This window comes from Gopherus evgoodei, chromosome 6 (genome assembly GCF_007399415.2).
Source record: "Gopherus evgoodei ecotype Sinaloan lineage chromosome 6, rGopEvg1_v1.p, whole genome shotgun sequence".
Classification (NCBI taxonomy): Eukaryota; Metazoa; Chordata; order Testudines; family Testudinidae; genus Gopherus; species Gopherus evgoodei.
In genome coordinates this window covers 33,924,154-33,948,087 of record NC_044327.1, presented here as the reverse complement: position 1 = coordinate 33,948,087, position 23,934 = coordinate 33,924,154, and the positions used below count along the sequence as shown (strand labels likewise).

The window sequence follows — 23,934 nt, the reverse complement described above, 5'->3', positions numbered from 1 at the left end:
ACAATATAAAGAATAAAGCAATACATTTATTTAATATTCACAAATTACATAAGTAAAAGATTAATGGAAGACTTAGAAAAGCACATGAAAAGCAATGCATTACCAGCTTGGTTAACTAGAGGGTCCATTGTTGGAGGTTTGCCAAGGCCTGGACGAAGTCCTGGAGTAGCACTGGTGCCTGGAGTTGGCACATCACTTCGAGGAGTCGGTGTGCTGGATTTCAGAACAGGCGTGCTGGCTTTTTCATGCTGGTATCATTAAACAAATTAAATGAGTATTATTTTTAATCCAGGCCATATTACACAATTTATCACAACAGCAGCTGGGACACTGGGCACCTACTACTTACTCCCTCAGCCAATTTTCATAAATCCACACAATGTTGATAGCATTAACTTATGAGTGAGAAATGTTGACCTTTCCTATTCCTGCCAAAATTAAACAAGCACAAAATGCAGAAGGTCATTTTTCCCTTCCTCCACAGGCATTAATATGTCTGAGATAATTTTATGTCAGGACAATATTCTACATATCACCAAATTCTTTCAGTCTAAAATCGGCATCTCAAATATTACAGATAACAGTTTGTCTAATGTCCCAGATTAAAGTCCAAAAAAGGAGTAATGCCTAATTGATAATCTCTTAAAATAAAGCAATTTAATAATATGTGCCAGTATAACATGATCAAATAACTTAATGACATTTTACCAAAAGAGAGAGTAAAACAGCCTATTTAGAAGAAGGCAACCATGATTCTGCAGAACTTTTAAAAGATCTGCGTGTGTATGTTTTGTCTGTAGTGAAGAATAAGTGTAAGCTATTTTCAACTCGAAACACTGTTTAAAGTGAACCATTTGCATTATACGGTAAACTTGGAAACCATTAGTTATAGGTGCATAGGAAAGATCAGTGTGAAGTAGAAGTTTTTATCAGCGAAGAAGAGGATTGTATAGTACTATAAAGGTCTAGGAGAACAAGAACGTGCTTCAACTTCAAGTATATAAAATCAGACATCCGCTGCCAACAAGCAAACCACTATGCACAGTGATTAGTAGTTAGACCATACACATGAGAAATAGATAGGTATTTCCTCTGGACTACAGACTGCTTTTAATACTCACCAAACTCATTTCTTTGGATTTCAAGGAAGTGGAACTTCCTGAGGAGGCTGTGGATGCTGGACTGCTAGAGGCATCTTTTTTCAGCAGACGGTTTTTATCTATGCCATTCTCACGTGGCGAGTGTGCCGGACTTGCCCGTGGTGATGAAGGATCCTAAAATAAATAATAATAATAAAGCAAAAAACAAATACAAATGGGGAAGAGGGACAGCAGAAAACTACTTTATGGCTATGGGCTTGTACAAAGTACTGCCACAGAATTATCACCAAGAAAAAACTGGAAAGTTTTAAGTAGATAAGTTTAAAATACATAATTTTTTTTTAAATATTAGTTTTTGTTTGTTTCTCTGTGACAATGTCTCCTCTTCATCTGGTCAGTGGGGGCAGTTAGCCCACTGATTAAAATAAATCCAGTTAATTTTGCATGTGAGTTTTAAATAATAACATGGTAATTTTTTTCTTAAATATATAAAGAGGAGATTACAATATAATTACAGATGAGATATGACAAGTGTGTGACAAACAGTAAGAGGGAAGGGAGAACAAGAGTAACAGTAATATGATTATGCAGTTCATAGTGTCCGCAGCATGATAGCTCTGAATAATGCAAACATTATTTTAAAAATTTCTTGTCAAACGATAACCCACTTTGCTTATCCCCGCCCTCAAAGAAAATGACCCTGAGCTCCTGGCCCATAGAGTATGTATTATCTATTGTTTTCTTTCTTCTATACAAACTGTCCATATTACCCCTCTATGCAGCAAACCTTCCCCCCACTCCTCCTCCCCCTGCCCCCTGCTCCCCGTCCTTCCCCCCTGCCACATGCCTGCCCTGGGCGGAGGCTGCAAAGCCATCAGGACTCCAATGGTTCCTCCACACACACTGCTGCTCTCCTGGGGGTCGGGTGGACCCCTGCAGGTGGTATCAGGTGCAGGAGAGCAGAAAGTATTTTAATCAATTCTGTATTATCTGCTCAGATATTGCTGTGGTCTGGACTTCTGAGGATGTTGCTAGTTACCTAGCTCCCTGCTCGGATACCCACTTTCCACCATCCAATGATAAGAAACTGATGGCTGATAGAGCGGACCTCATCTGTACACCATGGCTTGGTAAAGGCCCTGCCTCCCAGTGCCGCTAGAAGGCAGATCGGAGTAAGAGAAGAGGACTGATGGCATCCTATGCTCCCAAAGTCTTGTATCTGCAGGACATAAGAGGCGGAGGAGGGAGTTGGACTAGTCCTCTCCACCTTGGTGCTGCTGGCAGGAACTGCTACTACCTAGACTGTCTTTCCTGAGGAATGGTAGGGTCTTCCTAAAGGGCCACTCATCCCCTAGGAAATTCTGTGGACATATCTAGTTGCATCTCAACTCTCAGTTCACTTTAACCCTGTGTTCCAATCCCACCCCTGCCGAAGACACTTTGATTTAAAAACACTGCCTGATCAACCCTGGTCCTGTACATACATCCCCATCTTAACTCTTCCTCACCACACAGAGGCAGCCATGACAGCAGCTGTGAAATGTTGAAATGCATCTTATGGGAAGGATGAAATGTATATGAACTAGTGCAAGAAGGAGCAGATAAGACAGCCCATTTTGCTCTGTCCTGTTATATGGCAGCCAGCAGGCATTAAATTTTAAGATTTTTCAGGTTAATTACTAATATTAGCAATAAGAAAATAGCCAAGTATTATTTTTATATACATTTAGATGATAGTGAATTTTTCCTTCAATGTTTAGGCAAATGTTAAAAATGCAAAAAATGAAAACTAAGTTACCTCATTGGATACATCCACAACCAAGTTATCGTCACTCTTGTCCCCATCGCTGTCCTACAAAAAATTGTTTATTTCATTTAATACACTTGAAAAGCATGGGAAAAGGCTAAGCATCTGCTGGATTAACAACCTGAATATTAAACATCACTGTCCTACCCGAATTAGACAGACAGAAAGAGGAGAGCCACACCATTAGCAGCAGAGAGTCCTTTGCCAGTTTTATAAATGATAGGGCAAATATACAAATTTGATGAAAATAGGAGCACAGCTCTTTTGCCTTTTAGCTTTACATTAGATTTGTGATATTTGAAAGAATATTTGTATTTAACTATAAAATATAAATGGTGTATGGCTACTCCAGTGACTGTTTACACTCTGAGGAAAAAAGACATCCTTAACTGCTCTCATTGTTAACCTATATGTTTCAGTCCTATCCACTGTAAAAGGAGAGTTGCAGAATTAGTTACAGTTTGCACAGTGCTTTGAACATGAAAAGCACAATGGCAAAGGTTTTCAAAGAAGTTTCCTATGTGTAATACTTGTTTCATAAGATTCTCCTAAATCCAAGGTAATTCTGGATAAGTCTAGAGTCCAGTTTGAGACCATCCCAATTTCCATTTTGAAGCTTCATAATATCAAAAAGTTTTGAGCAGAAATTAAATGGAAAGATCTTGAGTTTACTGTTCTATTTCCAATCCCACAATTCCCTTTAGCCAACTTATTTCTGCTTTCTAGACACAAATGCCTCCTTGTCATTAAAAGTGCTGCTTTCAGGAAAGCAGGAAAACAGCAGCCATGTGAGTGCAGTTGGAAATCTAGTAAATCTTTAAATATGAAGCCTGTTACAGCATGGAATTATTTCAAACTCTCTGTTTTAAGAATTAAGTATTTATCTTATCTATTTATAATCCAGTTCCATTCCTACTGTTTCTACCAAAAAGAGAAGTTGTCTTATCTTCCATAAAATCAACAGTTTCACATTGTATATGATTCCCAAGGAAACAGACAATGGTTTAAGCATGCTCTCCTTTGAATAAATGAGGTTACTAATACTCCCAAAATTGCAAGCATCTGGACACTAGTGAGTTGAAAGATTTTAGTGCATAGGAAAGTTTGTCAAAAGTTCCCAGCATCTATACAAGATGGTGGAAGAAATCACAGACTTTGGTTTCAAAGATGCAGTGGTAATATAGGGTTAGGTTAACAGGAGAAGGAAGGTGCCCCAATCTGCTTACAGTTGCTCTGATGCAACCCCAAAATCAAAGAGACTAAAAGGGTGTCACTGAGGATAGAACTGCACCTATTATGATCAACACAAGCATCTGGTGAAAACCTGAGATCAAGTGAAAGAGATAAATCATACCCACAGATGTTGAGAATTACAGTAACTCCTCACTTAACATTGTAGTTATGTTCCTGAAAAATGCGACTTTAAGCGAAATGATGTTAAGCTAATCCAATTTCCGCGTAAGAATTAATGTAAATGGGGGAGTTAGGTTCCAATGAAATTTTTTTCACCAGATAAAAAAAACTATATATTATATAGACATACACACAGTAAACGTTTTAAACGAAGAATTTAATACTATTCACAGCTATGATTGTGAAGCTTGGTTGAGGTGGTGACGTTAGAGGGTGGGATATTTTCCAGGGAATGCCTTGCTGATAAATCAGTGGTTCTCGAACTTTTATACTGGTGACCCCTTTCACATAGCAAGCCTCTGACTGCAACCTCCCCATATAAATTTAAAATACTTTTTTAGATATTTAACACCATTATAAATGCTGGAGGCAAAGCAAGGGTTTGGGATGGAGGCTGGCAGCTCATGACCCCCCATTTAATAACCTCATGACCCCCTGAGGGGTCCCAACCCCCAGTTTGAGAACCCCTGTGCTAAATGATGAAATAGCACTGGGCTGAGCCATCAAGGGTTAACACATTGTTGTTAAATGTAGCCTCTCACTCTACAAGACAGCAGGAATGGAGGGGAGGGTAGATAGCGTAGCAGACAGAGACAGACACACACCTTGTGTGTGGGAGAGAGAAAAGCACACTGCCTCTTTAAGGAAGCTGATCCACTCTAAGGGCACTGTCTTGGATCACAAAGTTGAGACAGCAGCTGCTGCCCCAGGCTCCCTCTATCTCTCTCCATCTGTGTCCCCATCCTGCTCTATATGGAGAAGGGGTAAGTGGGGTGTAGGAGCAGGGGGGAGGGGAGACACCCTGACATTAGCCCCCTTCCCTCTCCCGCTCCTCCCCCGCACAGGAAGCAGGAGGCTTGGGGAGCAGCTCCAAGGCAGAGGGCAGGAGCAGCACGTGGCTGGGGGTGGTGGTGGAGGGCAGACGGACAGTTGCAACTGCTAGCCTGCTGGGCAGCTGCAGCACAGGGAACTTAGGGGAGCAGGCTGCTGATGGAGGAGCTGATAGGAGGGCTGTCAGTCCACCCTGGTTCTAAGCCCCTACCAGCTCACTGCAACAGGCTGCTCTTCCTGCAAGCAGTGGACAAAGCAGGCGGCTGCCAAACACATTAGAGGGCGCATTGCACAACTTTAAACGAGCATGTTCCCTAATTGATCAGCAAGGTAACAACAAAACAATGTTAAGGGGTGACTAAGGCCATGTCTACATCTAAAATTTTGCAGCGCTGGTTGTTACAGCTGTATTAGTACAGCTGTATAGGGCCAGCGCTGCAGTGTGGCCACACTTACAGCAACCAGCGCTGCAAGTGGTGTTAGATGTGGCCACACTGCAGCGCTGTTGGGCGGCTTCAAGGGGGGTTCCGGGAACGCGAGAGCAAACCGGGGAAGGAGACCAGCTTCGCCGCGGTTTGCTCTCGCGTTCCCGGAGCCACCCTGCAAACCGCAGGGAAGGAGACCTGCTTGCTCGGGGTTCCGGGAACGAGAGAGCAAACCGGGAAAGGAGACCAGCTTCGCCGCGGTTTGCTCTCGCGTTCCCGGAGCCACCCTGCAAACCGCAGGGAAGGAGACCTGCTTGCTCGGGGTTCCGGGAACGAGAGAGCAAATCGCGGCGAAGCTGGTCTCCTTCCCCGGCTTGCTCTCTCGTTCCCGGAACCCCGAGCAAGCAGGTCTCCTTCCCTGCGGTTTGCTGGGTGGCTCCGGGAACGCGAGAGCAAACCGCGGCGAAGCTGGTCTCCTTCCCCGGTTTGCTCTCTCGTTCCCGGAACCCCGAGCAAGCAGGTAAGGAGAACCGCTTGCTCGGCGGTTCGGGGAACGAGAGAGCAAACCGGGAAAGGAGACCAGCTTGATTACCAGAGGCTTCCTCCTTCCACGGAGGTCAAGAAAAGCGCTGGTAAGTGTTTACATTGGATTACCAGCGCTGGATCACCAGCGCTGGATCCTCTACACCCGAGACAAAACGGGAGTACGGCCAGCGCTGCAAACAGGGAGTTGCAGCGCTGGTGATGCCCTGCAGATGTGTACACCTTCAAAGTTGCAGCGCTGTAACTCCCTCACCAGCGCTGCAACTTTCTGATGTAGACAAGCCCTAAGTGAGGAGTTACTGTACAACAGAATCTAATTTTCTTGGGTCTGAGTGACCAGCAATGCAGCTAGCGCCTGAAGCCACAGACTCAGAGCATTCTTACCACCATACAATTGTGTCACAATTCACTTTTAACAAAAATAGATCAGTCCTCCCCTCTGTTTCTCTGTGTGACTAACATCTCCATTCTCTTTCCAATTACTATTATTTCTATTTAATTTACATTAAATTCTCCTCCTCCCATGCTTATCTACCATAATCTTGGAAGAAGGTTAAGGGGAGAAAAGAGGAGCCACTGCAGCCAGCGCATATGATCCACGACCCTTTCTGCTGTGGTTCTTTGGAACTTCAGGGGCAAGTAAAGCTGGTCAAAAGACAACACACAAGTCGTGCAAACATTTTACTGGTGGGTTTTTATTTTTTTTCCCATTGCTTTTCATAGAAATTTTGTAATTTCAGTCAGGGTAAGTAGTAGTAGCTTTGTTAGGTTACATTGCAAGCAGAAACCAGTGGCAGTGTGTTTCAAAGACTATACAGACTCAAGTTTGTGGGGATTGCACTACAGCGCTAAAAATAGCTGTGTAGACATTTGAGTTCAGGCTCCGAAGTAAGGGGGGTGGATTTCACCACAGGTTACTGCTTGCCTTGTAGATGTACCCTCATGGACCCGGAGGCACATTCAAGCTATAATGGTGGCTACTACACCTCTACTCCGATATAATGCTGTCCTCGGAAGCCAAAAAATCTTACTGTGTTACAGGTGAAACGAGGTTATATCAAACTTGCTTTGACCCTCCAGAGTGCACAGACCCGCCCCTCCGGAGCGCTGATTTACTATGTTATATCCGAATAAATGTTATATCGGGTCACGTTATATCGCAGTAGAGGTGTATTACAATTTGCATAAGGGGAGGAAACAGAGGTAAAAAACTTGCTTCTGAATCTTAGAAGGCTTCTGACTCCTAAAGGCAGGCACTGCTGGTTCCCTAAAACTCAATGACAGTAATAATCGTGGGACTAGGCTAAACTATTCAGTCATTACATTATATAGCATGAATGAATATGGAGATCATCAATAAGTGTGGCAACAACCATACGAAACCTGAAATACAGCTTTTAACAAGGGTGGATTTTTAAAAAAAATTTAAATCAGTTTTTATTTTTGTTTTCAATAAACCTATTTACAATTAAAATTGGACCTATGACAATCTATGGTCTATGGCCTAAACTTATTATAATGTATTAAAATAATATAATTTAAATGTAAAAATAATATTAAGCATTACATATTTCAAAGTGCAGAGAGACTATTTTCTTAATTTCAGTTTATTTAACTATTTCAGCTCTGTGCTTAGTTCATTCAAAGTTAAGTAACTAATGCAGCTGAAAATGCTGGAAAGCTTGTTTTTCTCTTCCAATCTATGAATGAAAACTAGGTTTGAGACTATGAGATCTACTAGTTCTAAAATCTTAAGGACACGGTGACCAGAAAATCAGATTCACCAACTACAGATAATACTTCCTTTGTTTAACAAATCAGATGTTTTAAATCCAAAAAACATACTCCGATACACCTTTTGATAAACTTTCATATTATGTATGCAGTATTTTTAAGATAGTTTAATTAAAAATTATCCCATTTTTTTGTGCTCTTTTAATTGAAATTCCATCAAAATAGAACTTGACATAAATCTTATGTTAAAAATAATCATTTAATAAATAAGAAATGCACCATTCACATTTTCTAACAAAAAATTAAAAGTGAATTAAGAAAAATTAAGAATCCAAATAAATGTAAATTATTCTATATAACTGCCTAAATAAATGTGGTGTATCCTCCTGATTAGCAAAAACAAACACCAAATTTAATGTGAAGCTATATTTAGCTGCAATTCAACATGAGAATTAATCTTCTTTAGGAAAATAACTAAAAAGTATAAATACAAAACCATATTATAATAGATTATTTAAATGAGGTTGCCTGTTCGCTAATTTAAATAATTGTTAAAATGAGTGATTTAAATAACTGATTTAAATCAATCTGCCCGGCTTTTAACAACTATTTCATTGCTCACACACAAAATATCAGTAAATAAATTAATCATTTATTTGAAACAGATTTCTTACATAGTGGCTAGAATCCTTATCATCCACCTTTCTTTTTTTGACATCATTGGAATATTCAGGACCATTCCTGCGCTTATCCGTGTTTCGCAGACTGTCCGGTACCAACAGAGAATTACTCTATAAAGACAAAAAACAAGGTCAATCAAAAATTCCTTCCCGAATTCCTTCATATACACCTGAAAACTAAAATTAGATGCAATAGATATTTTAGACATGTAATACCTTCTCAATCTCTCATTCGATTTAATTCAACTCATCAGAATTTTCAAAGGCAAATTATAATGATAGGGATTCATGCATTTTATATTTTGCTTAATCTTTGCATAAATCAACCTATCAGAAATTTAGTTCACTTGTCAGTAGTTATTTGTGAGGTTACTCAATTTAACTGACCTCATTGTTTTACTTTAGGAGAAACACTGTTTATTCATGAACATACAGTATTTTATATGTATTCACATATATACAAACATACAGTGGCATTTATACATTATAATTGCAAATTTAAAGTCATTAACTAAGGATGGATTTCTCTTTTTTACAATGTCAAAAACAAATAAAGCTTGGATGATCTGCCCATTGCATATACCATTATGAACACTACCTCTTAAAACAATAACAATTAAGTAGGTGTTCACTACAGAGTAAGATTACCCAGTGCTTATTTATTTATTAGCTGTGATAGTAACCTCAAAAGGATGTCTTCAACAAATTTACTGCAAACAGAAAGATTAAATATTTTCACTGTCAACATAAAATTCACCGTTAGTGTGAAATTAAAGCTATCACATTTTTTAATCAGTCTTAGACTTAAAAACTGAGGCCAGTACACATACAAAAGACAAGAGCAAAGACTAATCTTTTCTACAAATAACACAGGCTACTTTCATTCAGTTATGCTAAGCACAAACTGTTGACCCAAAGAAAAAAAGGCATTTTAAATATTTTTGGGTCACATGACACAATTTGACATGCCTCTGATTCCCATCTCCCCTCCAGCTAAAGCATTAAAACATGTTACAATGAATTCTTTTAAGTACAGAATTAGCATATGCAAGAGGGCAATTTGTTCAGTGATGTGTTAATGCCATGAACAATGCTGAATGAGTTGTGCAAAAAACTCCTATCTGATAAGCCTGGTTTCTAAAAGCCATCTAAAAAAAATTTATCACAAGAAGGAAGCATGGTGCCAATACATATTAACATATTTAAAAGAAAACTTACTTGAGGCCAAATCAGATTCAGTGGTGAGTCCAGAAGGAAATATTTGTGTACAATTAAAAGCCATAGATATTTCACTCTTAAAATATCATAAACATAAAGTCAGTCAGTTTGCTACTCATTGAATGACTCCGCATTTGAAACCGAAGCTTTGCAGTGCTCAAACATTAATGCTCAACCACAGTGGAAGAAAACAAAACAGGGTACACAAGACAACTTGAATCCTCTTTTGCCTACTTCAGAGGCTGTACTTTAAAGCTCGCTCTAAGCTCTTTTATTCATGACTATTCAAGCTACACAAATGCCAGAGGGCTTTACACAAAGCATATGGGAGGGTCCAATGAAATTCAGTATAAAGAAGCTCACAGTAATGTCTTTACCACAATGTTTTTGTGGCTAAAAGGTGGGCTTGTTGGATGACTGAACTAATTACCTTGATAAGTATAGGCAGAATTTAACCCAGCTTCTCCTTCCAAATACACACACAAGAGGATAAGGAAGCCAACATTTCAGAAGCAATATATACTAAAATTCCAATTCTGATGAAAAATGGATTTGTATTTTAAAATGAACACCCAATGTCTGCAATAGAAGATACAGCTTAAAGAGACACTGTCAACTCAAATTTGACCACAAATTAAAAAGTTGTGGAGGAAAAAGCCTGCTTTTGCTAAACCCAAGACCAACAGAAATAGTTCTTTAAAAAAAAAAAAAAGCTAAGAATTAATTTTTAAAGCAACACAAATATTGCAGGATTGAGAAGCTGAAAGGGAAACTAATAATAAAATGTAAAACTGACTTCATTGGTTTTCATTCTCCAAACTCACAGAAAATAACTGCAAAAAAGGAAAGAGCAATTTGTATTTTTAAGACTTGGATCCGGCAAATTATTCCACATGGGTGTAAATTCCACTCATGCAAGCAACTTGCAAGATCTGTGCCTAAAATATGTAGAGAGTAATTTCAAGTATTAACAGAGATCAAAAATAGGTTTTATTTTATTTTTAAGTTTAGTGTCCCTTTAATGCATAGTTCCTGCACATATGATCGCACCCTATGTTTTCATGCACGTGTCTATACCAAACGATGACACGCTTCTGTGCAATTCAGTATTCTAAAAAACAAAGAAAAACTTATCAGTCGAAAAAGTATACGTGGCACTATATAAACCCCAAAAGCATACTCGTGCACACACACAAGCAGTTCCTATGATATGTATTTAATTACTTGTTTACAGAATAATTATTAAGGGACAAGGATCCACAGTTTCCGGGATGTAACTTCCCCATCCCAATAACCACTAGTAGTCCTTATCCATTATTGTTACAAACTGGAATTCCTAAGAACAGGGAGACTATAGATCTTGAAAACATCCAGTCAAATAGATAAGAGCATCTGCAAACTTCCTATATAACACCACCTCTCCCCCTGCTCCCCCACAGTGCTCTGGGGCAACGTTTCTCAACCAGGGGTACGTGTGCCCCATGGGATACGCAAAGGTTACATCAATTCATCTAGATCAGTGGTTCTCAACCTATTTACCATCGTGGGCTGCACATGCAGCTCTGTGTGTGTGATGTAGGCTGCAACCACACAATATATATACTACTTGTATGGCACTGAGGATGTCACATGGCCGCACATGGGTGCTGACTGGGCCACAAGTGGCCCCAGGCTGCAGGTTCAGAACCACTGATCTAGATATTTGTCCAGTTTTACAACAGACTACATAAGAAGCACTAGTGAAGTCAGTACAAACAAAAAATTCACACACCCAGTAACTTGTTTATCCTGTTCTATATACTGTACAATGAAATGTAAGGACCATATTTATATTCCAATTGATTTATATTTATATGGTAAAAATAAGTAAGCAAGCAATTTTTCAGTAATAGTGTGCTGTGACACTTTTGTATTTTTATGTCTCATTTTGTAAGCAAGTAGTTTTTAAATGAGGTGAAACCTGGAGTACGCAAGACAAATCAAACTCATGAAAGGGGTACAGTTGTCTGGAAAGGTTGAGAAACACTGCTCTGGGGCATTAACAATACCTTGCCTTCTTTATGTCAGCTATGCGCGACTTCCAACATATTTTTAAAAGCTAACCATTTTGACTGGATATAGTTTGGGGTGTAGCAGACAAGATAATTATTTTAAAAGATCTTGGAAAAAATAATGTATCTTATTGGGTACTAAATGCAGACTTGATCATTGCAAACATCCCCACTTACTTTGGATCTGGCCTTAAATGCAGAAACCGTTTTCACCAAAATTTCTACTGTGGGCAAAGGAGTGGAGGAAGGAAGAGAGACATTTGAAATTTGTGTGGAGTGTAAATGGGGAGGGGCAAGGCATGTTAGAGCTACCCCCAATACAGTTTCATTACCCTGCAGGGTCACACTGGGGATGGATAATGGGTAGCAAGGCCCTGAGAAACTAAACTAATTGGCAATCTTTTTAAGGTTATTCTTAAATAAAAAACAAAAACAAAAAAACACCATTTTTCCACACCAACTTGCAGCATCAAGAAATCTACTCATGATTTTTCAGCCCCTTCCATCCCTCTCCAGTTTTCCAGACTGAGGAAAAAGGAAAAAGTGACTAGAATAGTTATTCCTCAATAGTTCCTTATATGGAAACTCTTAACCCACAACGAGAGTCTCTTCACCCAGGTCTACACTATAAACTTACCTCAGTATAACTATTTCACTCAGGAATGTGAAAAATCCAGATCCCCCTAACCGACATAGTTAAACAACCTAACCCTGTGTAGACAGCAGCATGTGGAGATGAAGTACCTACAATGAAAGGAGAAGCCTTCCCGTTGGCATAGATAGTGCCTTCACTTCATGCTGCTGCAACATTTAAGTGCAGACCAGCCCTTACTCTGGAATAAAAATATCCACATGAGAAGCTACTGCAATAGATATTCCAGTCAATTTCCCTGACAATCGCTGAAGTCTATGATGTAAGAATGTGAAGAGGATAAATTAACATAACATGTCCAACATCCTAGAGTTTGAGATCTTGGATGGTTTGGGTGTTCATTCACAGATTATGCCAACACTGTTCTGAGTTGTATACAGTCACAGTAGACAATAAAGGGGTATTTTAAAAATTAGATTTTTACTAACTATTCAAAAAAATAGTTACATTAACAGCAGTCCTGAAAACAATCAATTTAGACTGGATAAATTCAATGATTAGTCTGGGCAAGAAATGAAAATAGTACATTAAAATATTTAAAGGGTTAAGAGCAAGCTTCAAAATATACACTACAATTGATGAAAGTATGTTTTTATGTATGTCTGCTTGCTATTGCAAACTACTCCTTCGCAGTGTCAGTTGTATGGAATTTCATCAGGTGGTATGAAACGGTCTCCATTTTCCAGTCATGCTACTAGCACTTTATGAAATACTTAAGTGACACAAATGACAGTAAACAAAAAACTAGAACACAGATGACAATATCAAACTTTTTTACCCAGGGCTCAGCATGCCTCCTGCCAACAGAAGTGACTTGAGGGTTCAGAGAACAGTTACCGATTAGAACAGCAAACTGAGAAGATTCTCCCATTATGTCAGGTCAAGTACTGTCTATATTTCCCGCATGATTAGTGCCCTAAATGGCATAATATAGGACTGATAGCATGAAAAAGCAGCAGCTTCACAACACCCTCATGCAGCTGATATTTCTATAGAGATCTAATCAGTTCTCGTCTCTCTTTTATGGCTCATTAAAATACAACAAATGAAATAAAAAAGGTAGTCTTATCATTCTACAAATGACTGATTTTGAAATGTTAGAATTACTATTTTCCCTATAGGAATAATACAGATTTTATAGATAATAGTAGACTTTTCATTTTGGATTGAAATCTACAGTGTTAACTGATTTGATTGTGTGTCAAAAAATATCTGGTTGACTCACTAAGAAGAAAAACAGCATGACACCAATTTTTGTTCTGTCTTAATTTCCGTAGACTAGACACTTAATTGAGGATAATCCTTCCTTTCATGCCAAGAACCCAATTTATCAGGGATTAAGAATGCAAAGTCTACATACAATGTATCCAGATTGGCAAAAATTATTAAATCAATTTTATAACTAACATTTTATTTTTCTCCAGTGGTTCAGTGTTATTATTTATTTGCATAGATTCCCTTCAAGTAATTCTTGAAAAAAAGAAAAAGAAAAAAGCTTAATGTGACATTACTTCCTGTCATTACCAGTCAGCATAAAGACAATCTTGGATCTCAAAGCGACTTTGCTGCCAACAAAATTCAAACACCGAAACCATCGGCAATAAATGTGAAAGGAAAACCCGCTCATGGATGTAGAGAGAGAAGGCAGGTTCCCTAATGTGAATATAATGCACATTATTCAAATGGATTTCCTTAGCTGCCATTCTGATTCCCCTTAGGAACTCTTTCCAAACCACAAGGAAAGTATGTGTCAGCAGTACAGACTGGGAGTCCAAAACACCTCATTTATCCTGTGTTATACTACGGCATACGGAAGTTAATTTGCTAGCACACACCACACTGACAATTAGCTTTACATTGAACATTATAACAATTAGGTAGCAGGGTTCCCATCACATCTGCATGCATGCTTTAACTGCACATAGGACCAGTTAAGACATTCTCTAGAGCTGTATTTTTTCCACTGTGCTTGGTCATTTTACAGATTCTGCTGTACATCTAACCAACTGCAATAACTGACCTCAACCATTGTCACAGTTTGAACTCACACTTGTCTGTACTGTCAGCAGACAAAAAAAAAAAAAAAAGGCTGATATGCTCATTTAGCTACTGCATTAGACCTGATCTGCTGCACAACACACCAGCATTATCTGCCAACATCTCTATGTACCAGGAAAACAAACGTTTATCCTTTGTCAGAAAGAAAAGCAGGAGCAAATATAACATCTACAACCAAAATATCAGAGGGCCAAAGTAAGCTCTGATGCTCCCTATCAAGAGAAAGATGACTGTCATGCACCACTAGTAAACAAAAACAAACAGCATGAGTTGAATAGGAGGGAAATCATTTCACAGATCCTATGGGCTGTAAATTTTTAAAATATCTGCCCAAGAGTAAAGATTTATTTGACGCAAGTCCTAACAACTTACAGTTAGTAACAACTTTTGCTGTGTTCTCTACCAAACCCCCACTACCCTTAAATATGAGAATTTTCTTCCAGAAAAATAAGCTGTAGGAAATTAATGTTAAAATAAGTGGATTTTTCTTTTAAATATGAAGCCTCATTGCTCTTTTGCCATCTTCCCTCATTTCTCTTATTTTTATTCCCACCCCCAAATCCCCGTTTTCTTCCTCTACTTGAAATTAATTATAAATATTTTATATTTTTACAGGATAGAGAAGCACCACTGCTACTATTAAAAAGCTACCAGTTATTTATGTGCTCAGCGGGACAAGTTGCCTGAAAACAGGGGCAGTAATCAACACAAGTTTCTATGGCATGGGTCAGAAGTTTCAAACACCGAGAAACAGACTGAAGAGTACAGTGGTTGGATTTTTGGGGGGAGGAAGGTTTAACTGAAATGAGTGTGCACACTAATTATTATTACTTTTAATTTACATATACAGTATCACAATTGTCAGCACCAATCATAAGCTAGAGAAACCACTACTGTTCACTACTGTAGACTAGTCATGACCTGCACAGAATGAAGGAGGCTTCCCACATAAAAACTGAAGTGTATTTGAAAAAGTTTAATTACAACTGGAACTTAAATCTAATAATGGCAGCAACCACCATCATAAAAACTGGTATCTTTACATTATTATACGAGCACAGTGAGAAATGCCAAATTGCTTTCCTCTGTGCTTCTGTTGAACTCAATATTTTCTAACTAATGCCTGTCAAAATGGGAGTCAGGGGAATTATCCATTATCTTCACCACCCCTTCTTCTCCTCTTTTGTTTTGTAACTTTTGTTGCCAGCCATCGGCACTTGCTGCTTCAAGTTAGTTTCACACTAGACTGCAACACAGTATTTCACAGTTGCATGCAGGTAACTCTAGTTAGAGTTAACCGGTATTTTGCATGCATTTGGACACAGGATTGGCCTTACGTTTTAACTTGACATGGCCCTTAAAAATAAATAAGAGGGATATCATATGGTTAAAGAAAGCATTGTAGCTTCCCTCTTATAAGCTCTAGGAAGGATACTATCATCTTGGTGCAGTTTTGAAAGCATTGGTTCTTTCATATATAAAAATGCATACTAAGCTTTTCAAATTATTATTTATTCAAAATTTCATTTTAAATAGTTTACATAAACCATTATGTCCACCACAATCACCTCCCCCAAGAAAGAAAGAAAGAAATATTTTAGGATGCCTGTCTTTGGGTGTTGAGTTCTTTGTGGGTGGGGTGGGGAGCAAGAAAGTTTTCTATTCACTGTACAAAGAACATGACTGCTTTATAAATATTGCTGTTTTCATAAACGGTAATCAAGGCAAAAAATTAACTACTTTCAAACTAAAGGTACTTTATAAGTCTTCTAAAAACATAGTCGGAATTCTTGTCTTCAGACTATATGAATCACAAGTGCATAAAAAGAGATTAAAAAACTCCACTATGAATTACTGTTGATACAATACAGTACTTGAAAATATTTGCATTTCTATGTTGTCTAAATAGACTGCTAGAACGGTGAGAGCACAAGTGATAAAATGAATACCTGAGATGAGTCTGACAGATGTTGCCATTGTACCCTTTAGAGAAAAATATGGACAAAACTTGCTTGCACTGGAGTCTCCTAAAACCCTTATTAAACTTCGTTACAGAACTTAGTTAGCATAACTGACTGGTCAGCTTTTTAGCCAAAAGGATCACAACAGTTAAAATGTCTGCATTCCTGCACCAAACTTTTGGCTCAATATTGGACAGCTGGGATCACATCAGTGGAAACCTGACTGAGTTTGTAAGTGCACACCTCTGCCTCTGAAACTGGCCAATTTGAATTTTAAAGATTTAGTTTAAATTATTATCATCATCCTCAGAACCTGTGCACAAAATAACTTTTTGAAAAATAAAAGCTTGCAGACAAATTGCTCTTATACCAATTTCAGGATTTTTAGGATAAGAAGAGTGACAAGGTAAGGGAGAAAAAAAAATTGTTGTAGTCCAGCCATCCAGATGCAGTGAGTGTATGTACAGTAGCAACTTCTATAGGCATTGCTCACACACAATCATCCAGAATTATAATAAATTTGCTTAATGAACCTCCACATATGGAGTATTTTACTCCCAGTTTTCACTAGCTTATGCATCTGTTTCAAACCACGCAGTTATAAACTCTGACTGCATGTATTAGTCTGACTACACGTACTAGTCTGGGCGCACTTTGTTTTTTTTAAAAAGAGCCTCACAAAAAAACTCGAACAACTTTAATCCATTAAGATACATTAATACCTCACCGATGAGCATAAAAAGCTTGGTTTGTATTTGAATACTTTTATCTTAGAGTAATCAACACCCATTGATTGCACTGGAAGCTCACACCAGTTATCTTCACTGGAAATAATAGTGAAGTACTGCAAAGCAATATTAAACAATATTGCAGCTACTTTAAATTACGATATGGTTTCTAGTGTCTTGGGTGATCAGAGCATATTTTTGTCAGCAGTTTTGGCAGCATCACCATATGCATTTAATATGCAAAGCCTCATTGAAATAAATATGTAGGTAACCAAGATGACTGATTAAAATAGTAATCTGCATGATAAGAATATAGTGCTAGTTTAGGAAACACTATGATAAGATTTATAGTCATGTGGACATGACTTATGTAATTCTGACCAGCTGAATATTAGCCTTAAAAGGTATTTAAATATAAAAACCATTTCAAAGTGACATTAAAGATGTGACTAAGAAAGAAAATTCAAACCAACCAAAACTCACTGTCAAATAAATGTTAGCCACCAATGTTGAATCTCAATTTGGAGAATGTCCCATGGAGTCTAAATAGCTTTAAAAATAAATAAGTAAATAAAAACGCAAACTTCTGTTCGCCATGAAACGGATACCCCAAAATAACAATGCATTTTATATGTGTTAAGTCACATGCTTAAATTCATCTCTATTCAGCAAAACATGTAAACCCATTTAAGAGTTTTGCTGAACTAGGATCTAAAGAGTGGCAGACATCCAATTCTAGGTGGCATATCCAGCAGCAAGGACAATCAGCATGTAATTTTCTTTACATTTACTGTGCATTCTTCAGGGCCCTGAAGTCCCACATGATCCTACATGATATCCCAGAATGCACGTATGCCAGTTACCTCACACCCACAGCAGGGAATCATGGATTTTACATATGGTGGCAGGTCACGACTGTGGTGAAATTGTTTCAGTTGACTATGAGTTCAATTATAATTAAGAAAATGAAACTGGAAACCCACACAATGTACTAAAAATACTTTTCTGACAGCCCTATCCAGCAGATCAGACTTATACTGTATCTAACTTTCTTTGTTGTACATAATGAAGGGTTGCACAGAGTCTGCATTCTATAACACTGCCTTGTCATTCTGGGCACCTAATCTTTAAAGTCAACACATCTCAAGTGTCCTTTGCATATTTGCTGTTTAAGCATACTGCATATTTCTCAAATTGTCACATTTTTCTTTAAATTATTTGCAGAATATTTTTAGCAAAGTATTTTACACAGGACCAAGAAAAAAGTGTGGTGAGATCCATCTTTTGACTCTGAGAAAATACTTAACTAAGCCCTCGTCCAGACTAACCCGCGGCATCGGCGGGTTAAAATCGATTGCTCGGGGATCGATATATCGCGTCTAGTCTGGACGCGGTGTATCGATCCCCGAGCGCGCTTACATCGATTCCGGAACTCCATCAATCCGAACGGAGTTCCGGAATCGACACGGAGAGCTGCGGACATCGATGCAGCGCCGTCCAGACTGGTGAGTACCTCGATTTTAGAAATTCGACTTCAGCTACGTTATTCTCGTAGCTGAAGTTGCGTATCTAAAATCGATTTTAATTCCTAGTCTGGACGTGGCCTAAGGGTGGGATTCTCAAGAGCACCAAATAGATTTAGGAACACAAATCCCATTGTTATATAATGGGACTTGTACTCCTCAATCCCTTCAGAGCTTTTGAGAATTCTACCCTTTAACCATTTCCATGCCACTGCACTGAGCAAGGATATAAATAAGAACGGTTAATTCCAACTTGGAAGCAAGAGAAAAAGATCAGTTTATCATATAAAAAGCATGAAGGAAATTTTTAATTAAAATATTTCCAAGCCCTGCCATTCAAACAACCGACATATACAAGCAATATAAACAAAAACAGGTAAGTGTCTTAAGGCTATCAGACAATGAATAACTCTAGTGAAACTGCATCTTACACTGCTCTCTAACTGAGAGTAAGAGAATAATCGCAACTCATTTTGCTGCATAAAGGACCAAATTCACCCACGGCATTAGTGAATACAGTTTCATTTTATAAATCAAAATAAATACCTGCTGACACCTGAATTTGACATCATTACTCAGACACAAAAGTGTGAAGAAAAAACAAAGTAGCACCCTTTGGGGGACTTTTCTTGGGATGGGGACAGAAGGGTGGGGGCTAAGCCAGACCTTTATTTTATAATGAAATTTTTATTAATTTATGCCTGAAAGGAAATTATTCAAGGGAAATTGCAGCTGAAGCATAAATCAAGTAATGAAGACATTTGTATGGGTAGAGAGATTCAGTTAGAGAAATTACAATGCCCAAGAGACTGAAAATAGCAGTAATGTGTGGATTTTGATTTCTCACCTGTTCTGCAACTTAAACTTCTGCAGATCTTTCTTTTTTTTTTTTTAAACACCTTAACTGCCACTCAAAATGTGAGCAGGAATAAACATGACTTAAAAAAAAAAAAGTAGCTCCAGAAGGCAAACAAATCAAGTCTGATTAAAGTTCAAATCTCCGACATTGCTAGGATTTTATAATGACCACAGAAATTTTGTAATTAAACAGTTTCTTTTAATTTTTCCAACTTAAACAATGTACTGAACAGGGTACATATATGCCTGTCATACACAACTGTGACTACACAGGAGGGAGAACAAGGAAACCTACAGAGAAAAAACAGGTGTGAGTAATTTTTGTTTATCTAGTACTGTTGAAGCAGAAACATTTTAATGTTAACAGAAGTATTGGTACTTACTGTGCCTGGCTCTCTGTCTGCTCCCGTAGTAACCAAGAAATGCACAGACATGCCCGTTCAGACACAGAGGCAAGAACAGAAATAAAAAAAGGGGGGAAAAAATTAGAACACAAGCCCCGAACAGTTTTAAAATGGCTTTTATTTATATAAGTCATTGCACATTCCTAATACAGTGATTTCCTGAAAATTACAGTATTTTGTAAACATGATAGATTTACAGTTTAAACATACACAAAGCCTAGTTTTTATTTCATGACAGAATAAATTATTTTTTTCAAAAATTAGTCAAGTGCAATTTTGCCCAATATTTAAATGTGTACTAGAACTTAAGCCTATGAAACCAAAGTAACAGATACAGTTATCTAAACCTTTCATTTAACACATTCACTTCAAAATTTAACTTCTCATTCCCATCTTCCCTTCTCCCCAGCCATTTAACAACATTAGTTTCTTTGAAAAAATTTACCCAATTATGCAGTTTAACAATTATCCACAATATTGTGCAGGCACTGGTGTTACACTAAGCATTTCCCAGGATGTTAAAATGCCCTGCAATCTATAAAGCAGGAGACACCTAATGGATTGCCTATTTCAAATACTGAAAACTTCCAAGCTTAATTTTGCTTCAGTGGTAGAAATGCAGACACGCTTTTAAAAAAAAAAATTTTTTTTTACAACAGTTTGTTCTCGTTTTCATTCTATATAATTTGATTTCTTTAGAGATGCACACAATTTGCAGCAATGTGCGAATTTGACAATGTCCTAATCAGGCTTGCCATGCCTCTCACCTCTGTGGTGTTCTGCATCATGATGCTTCTTGTCATCTTTTATTGCCAAGTGAGACTGCCCACCCAAAGCACTAGAGAGGGCAAGAAGGCCAGCACTGCTTCCAAGTGGAGGAATTCCAGGAGGCTGAAGTCCTGATGGGTGTGGTGTAAGAGGCACTGGAGGTCCATGGCCATGGGAAAGATGCTGAGCCTGCAACTGCTGCTGCTGTTATGGATGGTATTGTTATTCACAGGAGGAAGTACGCAAAGCACATAGTTGAGGAAGAAAAGAGAAGAAAAATGTTGGTTAGCTATTCATAATCAATCCTGTTTTTACCTTATCTTCCTCTCCACCCCACCACACTTCGTGTCACCCTGTCATCCTAGGGTGACCAGATGTCCCGATTTTATTGGGACAGTCCCGATTTTTGGATCTTTTTCTTATATAGGCTCCTATTACCCCCCACCCCTTGTCCCGATTTTACACATTTGTTGTCTGGTCACACTACCTACTCCTGATCTGAGTAAAGCTAAACAAAGCAGTTAAAAACACATTAGCTCTGTCTATAACAGCACTCCCATCATCACTGAAATGATGGGCCATTTATAAGAAAAAATGTCTACCAAAAAGACAGCCTACAAGACTGCATTATTTCATGCTTAAACTGAGCTTTTATAGAACCTGTGTTCCTAAAATATTTCAGTGTCTACACTAAAAAACCTAGCTAGCATCAACCAGTTCATGCATTCAAATACAGCACTCCCTACAGCACTGGTGCTAATGGATTATGACACCTCTCTCAATTTCAGGTGCAGCTTCCTAGATCAGGTGTATACCGCTGCCTTTATTTAACATTGCCTAACACTTCCTATTATAAGGCTCTGTTTTAAGTTGCTAATAATTTTACCAAACTTTAACCATTCAAGCTGAAATCTCCCATGCTGGGGGCATGCCACAAGCTGAAATTTTTTGGGCAAGTTTCTGCAAAAAATCATTCCGCCATTTCCAAGAACAAGATTATAGGGAAATAAGTTGTTTTGCCCAAGTTAAAAAATTCCTTCAATTAGTTCACTGAGAACTCCTGTTTTGAAGTTGGGATTTGAAATTTGGCAAGGGGTTTCCTTCATGTCAGGGATGTGCCTTGTGCTCCCCCTATGTAAATCCATCGAAGTTTCTAAATGTGTAGTAGTTAGAATTTGGCAACTAATTTCCACAAAGATTTCACTTGCCATTCCAGGTATGCAGGGATTTTCCTGCAATTGCTGCTCCTGACTGTTGCAACCAGCTGTGGCCCTGGGCACAAGAACTCAGAGTGGGGAGACTTGTCTCTCCCGTGCTCTCAGCTGACCCTGTGCTAGCACCAAGGCAGTGTGGAAAAGAGAGTAGCTTGATCTGAGTGCAGAGGAAACAGCAACCAAACTGTGGGGCAGGGAGTCATTGCAGGAGGTGCAGAATGGGACAAGGAGCCAGTGGGTGAGAGAAAGAAATAGGACTGGGAGAGGGATAGACTAGGACTGACTAGTCAAGGAGTGTGGAGACTGGTACCGGCTAGGAAACTGCGACTGGGATAAGAAGCCAGGGGGACAGAGAGTCTGGGAGGAGGAGGCAGAGAGGAGGGGAGAGACAGGCCTGGAACTGAGAATGGCTGGAGGAGCAGAAGGGAGTCAGGCTTGACAGAAATATCTGACCACTACAGACATTTCTCTCCAGAACCTGGAATGTAACCCAAGATTCCTGTATCTCCTTATTCCTCTGCAGTCTGCAAACATCTGTCTCTCACTGACAAATTGCATGCTTCATTCCCCTCTGGAATGTGCTGGGCCACACAGAAGATGACAACCTACTAGTACTATTAGTTACTCCATAAGCTCAAGTGGCAGAGGATCTAAATGTTTCAACACTGTTGTTGAACCATATATGTCTCACTATGATGTCATAGGATGGAATTGCAGGGTGGAGGGGGTTAGTTTGCTTTTTTTTAAATCCAAGAAATTAAATACATAAAAACTACAATAACAGAACATTACATTTGCAAAGTCAAGCACTCAAAAGTTAGAAATACCAAAATAAAGGATTCCTATGCAATTCAGCCCTCCCTGCAGGTATGCATTATGATAGAGTCTTTAACTACATGATCACATACTCTTTTTCCCATAGGGCCCATGCTTCACTCAGTTCACGGGATGGACCTGCTCCAGCAGTGAAGCAGGTCCGGACCGCTGCCTCATTTGGTGCAGAAGTCTAAATGAGACGGGATTATAGGAAGACAAGGATAGCCTCATGGTTAAGGCAGGTGAATGCCACACTGGAGAACTAAATTCCATTCCTGCCCCTGCCACAGAGTTCTTATGTGATGCTAGTCAAGTCACTTAAACCAAATTTTTAACAGGTGTTCACTCGTGTATTCCACGTTATATGTCCAACTTGAGACATGGAGTCTGATTTACAGCAGTGCAAAGGACTCAACTGCAACTGACGTTAATAGGAACTATGCTCTGAACATATAAAGTGCCGTATAATGCTGAATACTCTGAAAATTCAGATCCTATGCATCCCAAATTGGGCACCCATAATTAGTAGACATTTTTTATCTTAATGTCTCTGTGCCTCAGTTCCCCACCTAAAACTCTCCCCTTGGGACGCTGTGAAAATAAATTTAAAGTTTGTGATGCACTTGAATAGTACGGCAATGAACATCACAGAAAAGCCCAACAGTAAATTTAATAATCCTGTCTTCAGAGCAGGGTTGGGATAGCTTGCACTAAATGGGGCATGATCAATGACAACAAAACAAAATACCGAATAGCTGCTCATTAAGTGATTGATGATTCCCACTCTGAGGGAAAAAGGCCTGTGGAAAAACCAGCATGCAATCATGTAATTAAAGATTGCATCATAATGCACACATACAAGGAAGGACACCAAATTAATGTCGCACACACTATCGTAGTAACTCTGGAGTGCTTGACTTTGCAACTTTTAGATAATATTTTCATCTCTTAGCTCTTTTTTCTTGTTTTATATATTTTTTGTGTTTACATGTAAAGCATCTGTTGCATTTCTCAGAGCTATGCAATATTACATATCTAATGTTTGCATAAGACACATATTTGCACCTGTTCACATCATCATTTGGTCCAATTACTGTTTCAAAAAGAACGGTCACACACAAGGATTGCACATGGTGGAAAGGGAAAAGTT

At 38.7% G+C, this 23,934-nt stretch overlaps 1 protein-coding gene across 3 annotated transcripts in view; it reads right to left on the bottom strand.

The window, feature by feature from the left end:
* Positions 1-23,934, bottom strand: part of TLE1 (TLE family member 1, transcriptional corepressor) — a 91,402-nt gene that overhangs the window by 25,040 nt on the left and 42,428 nt on the right. For 2 of the 3 annotated variants that reach the window (XM_030566721.1, XM_030566722.1), the window contains exons 7-12: positions 20,754-20,958; positions 19,966-19,982; positions 8,528-8,644; positions 2,899-2,952; positions 1,122-1,274; positions 104-248 (exon numbers count right to left, since the gene is read on the bottom strand). In XM_030566721.1, the coding sequence (XP_030422581.1) occupies positions 104-248; positions 1,122-1,274; positions 2,899-2,952; positions 8,528-8,644; positions 19,966-19,982; positions 20,754-20,958 (691 nt within the window). The remainder of the gene's footprint in view (positions 1-103; positions 249-1,121; positions 1,275-2,898; positions 2,953-8,527; positions 8,645-19,965; positions 19,983-20,753; positions 20,959-23,934) is intronic. The other variant, XM_030566723.1, reaches the window with a different exon arrangement.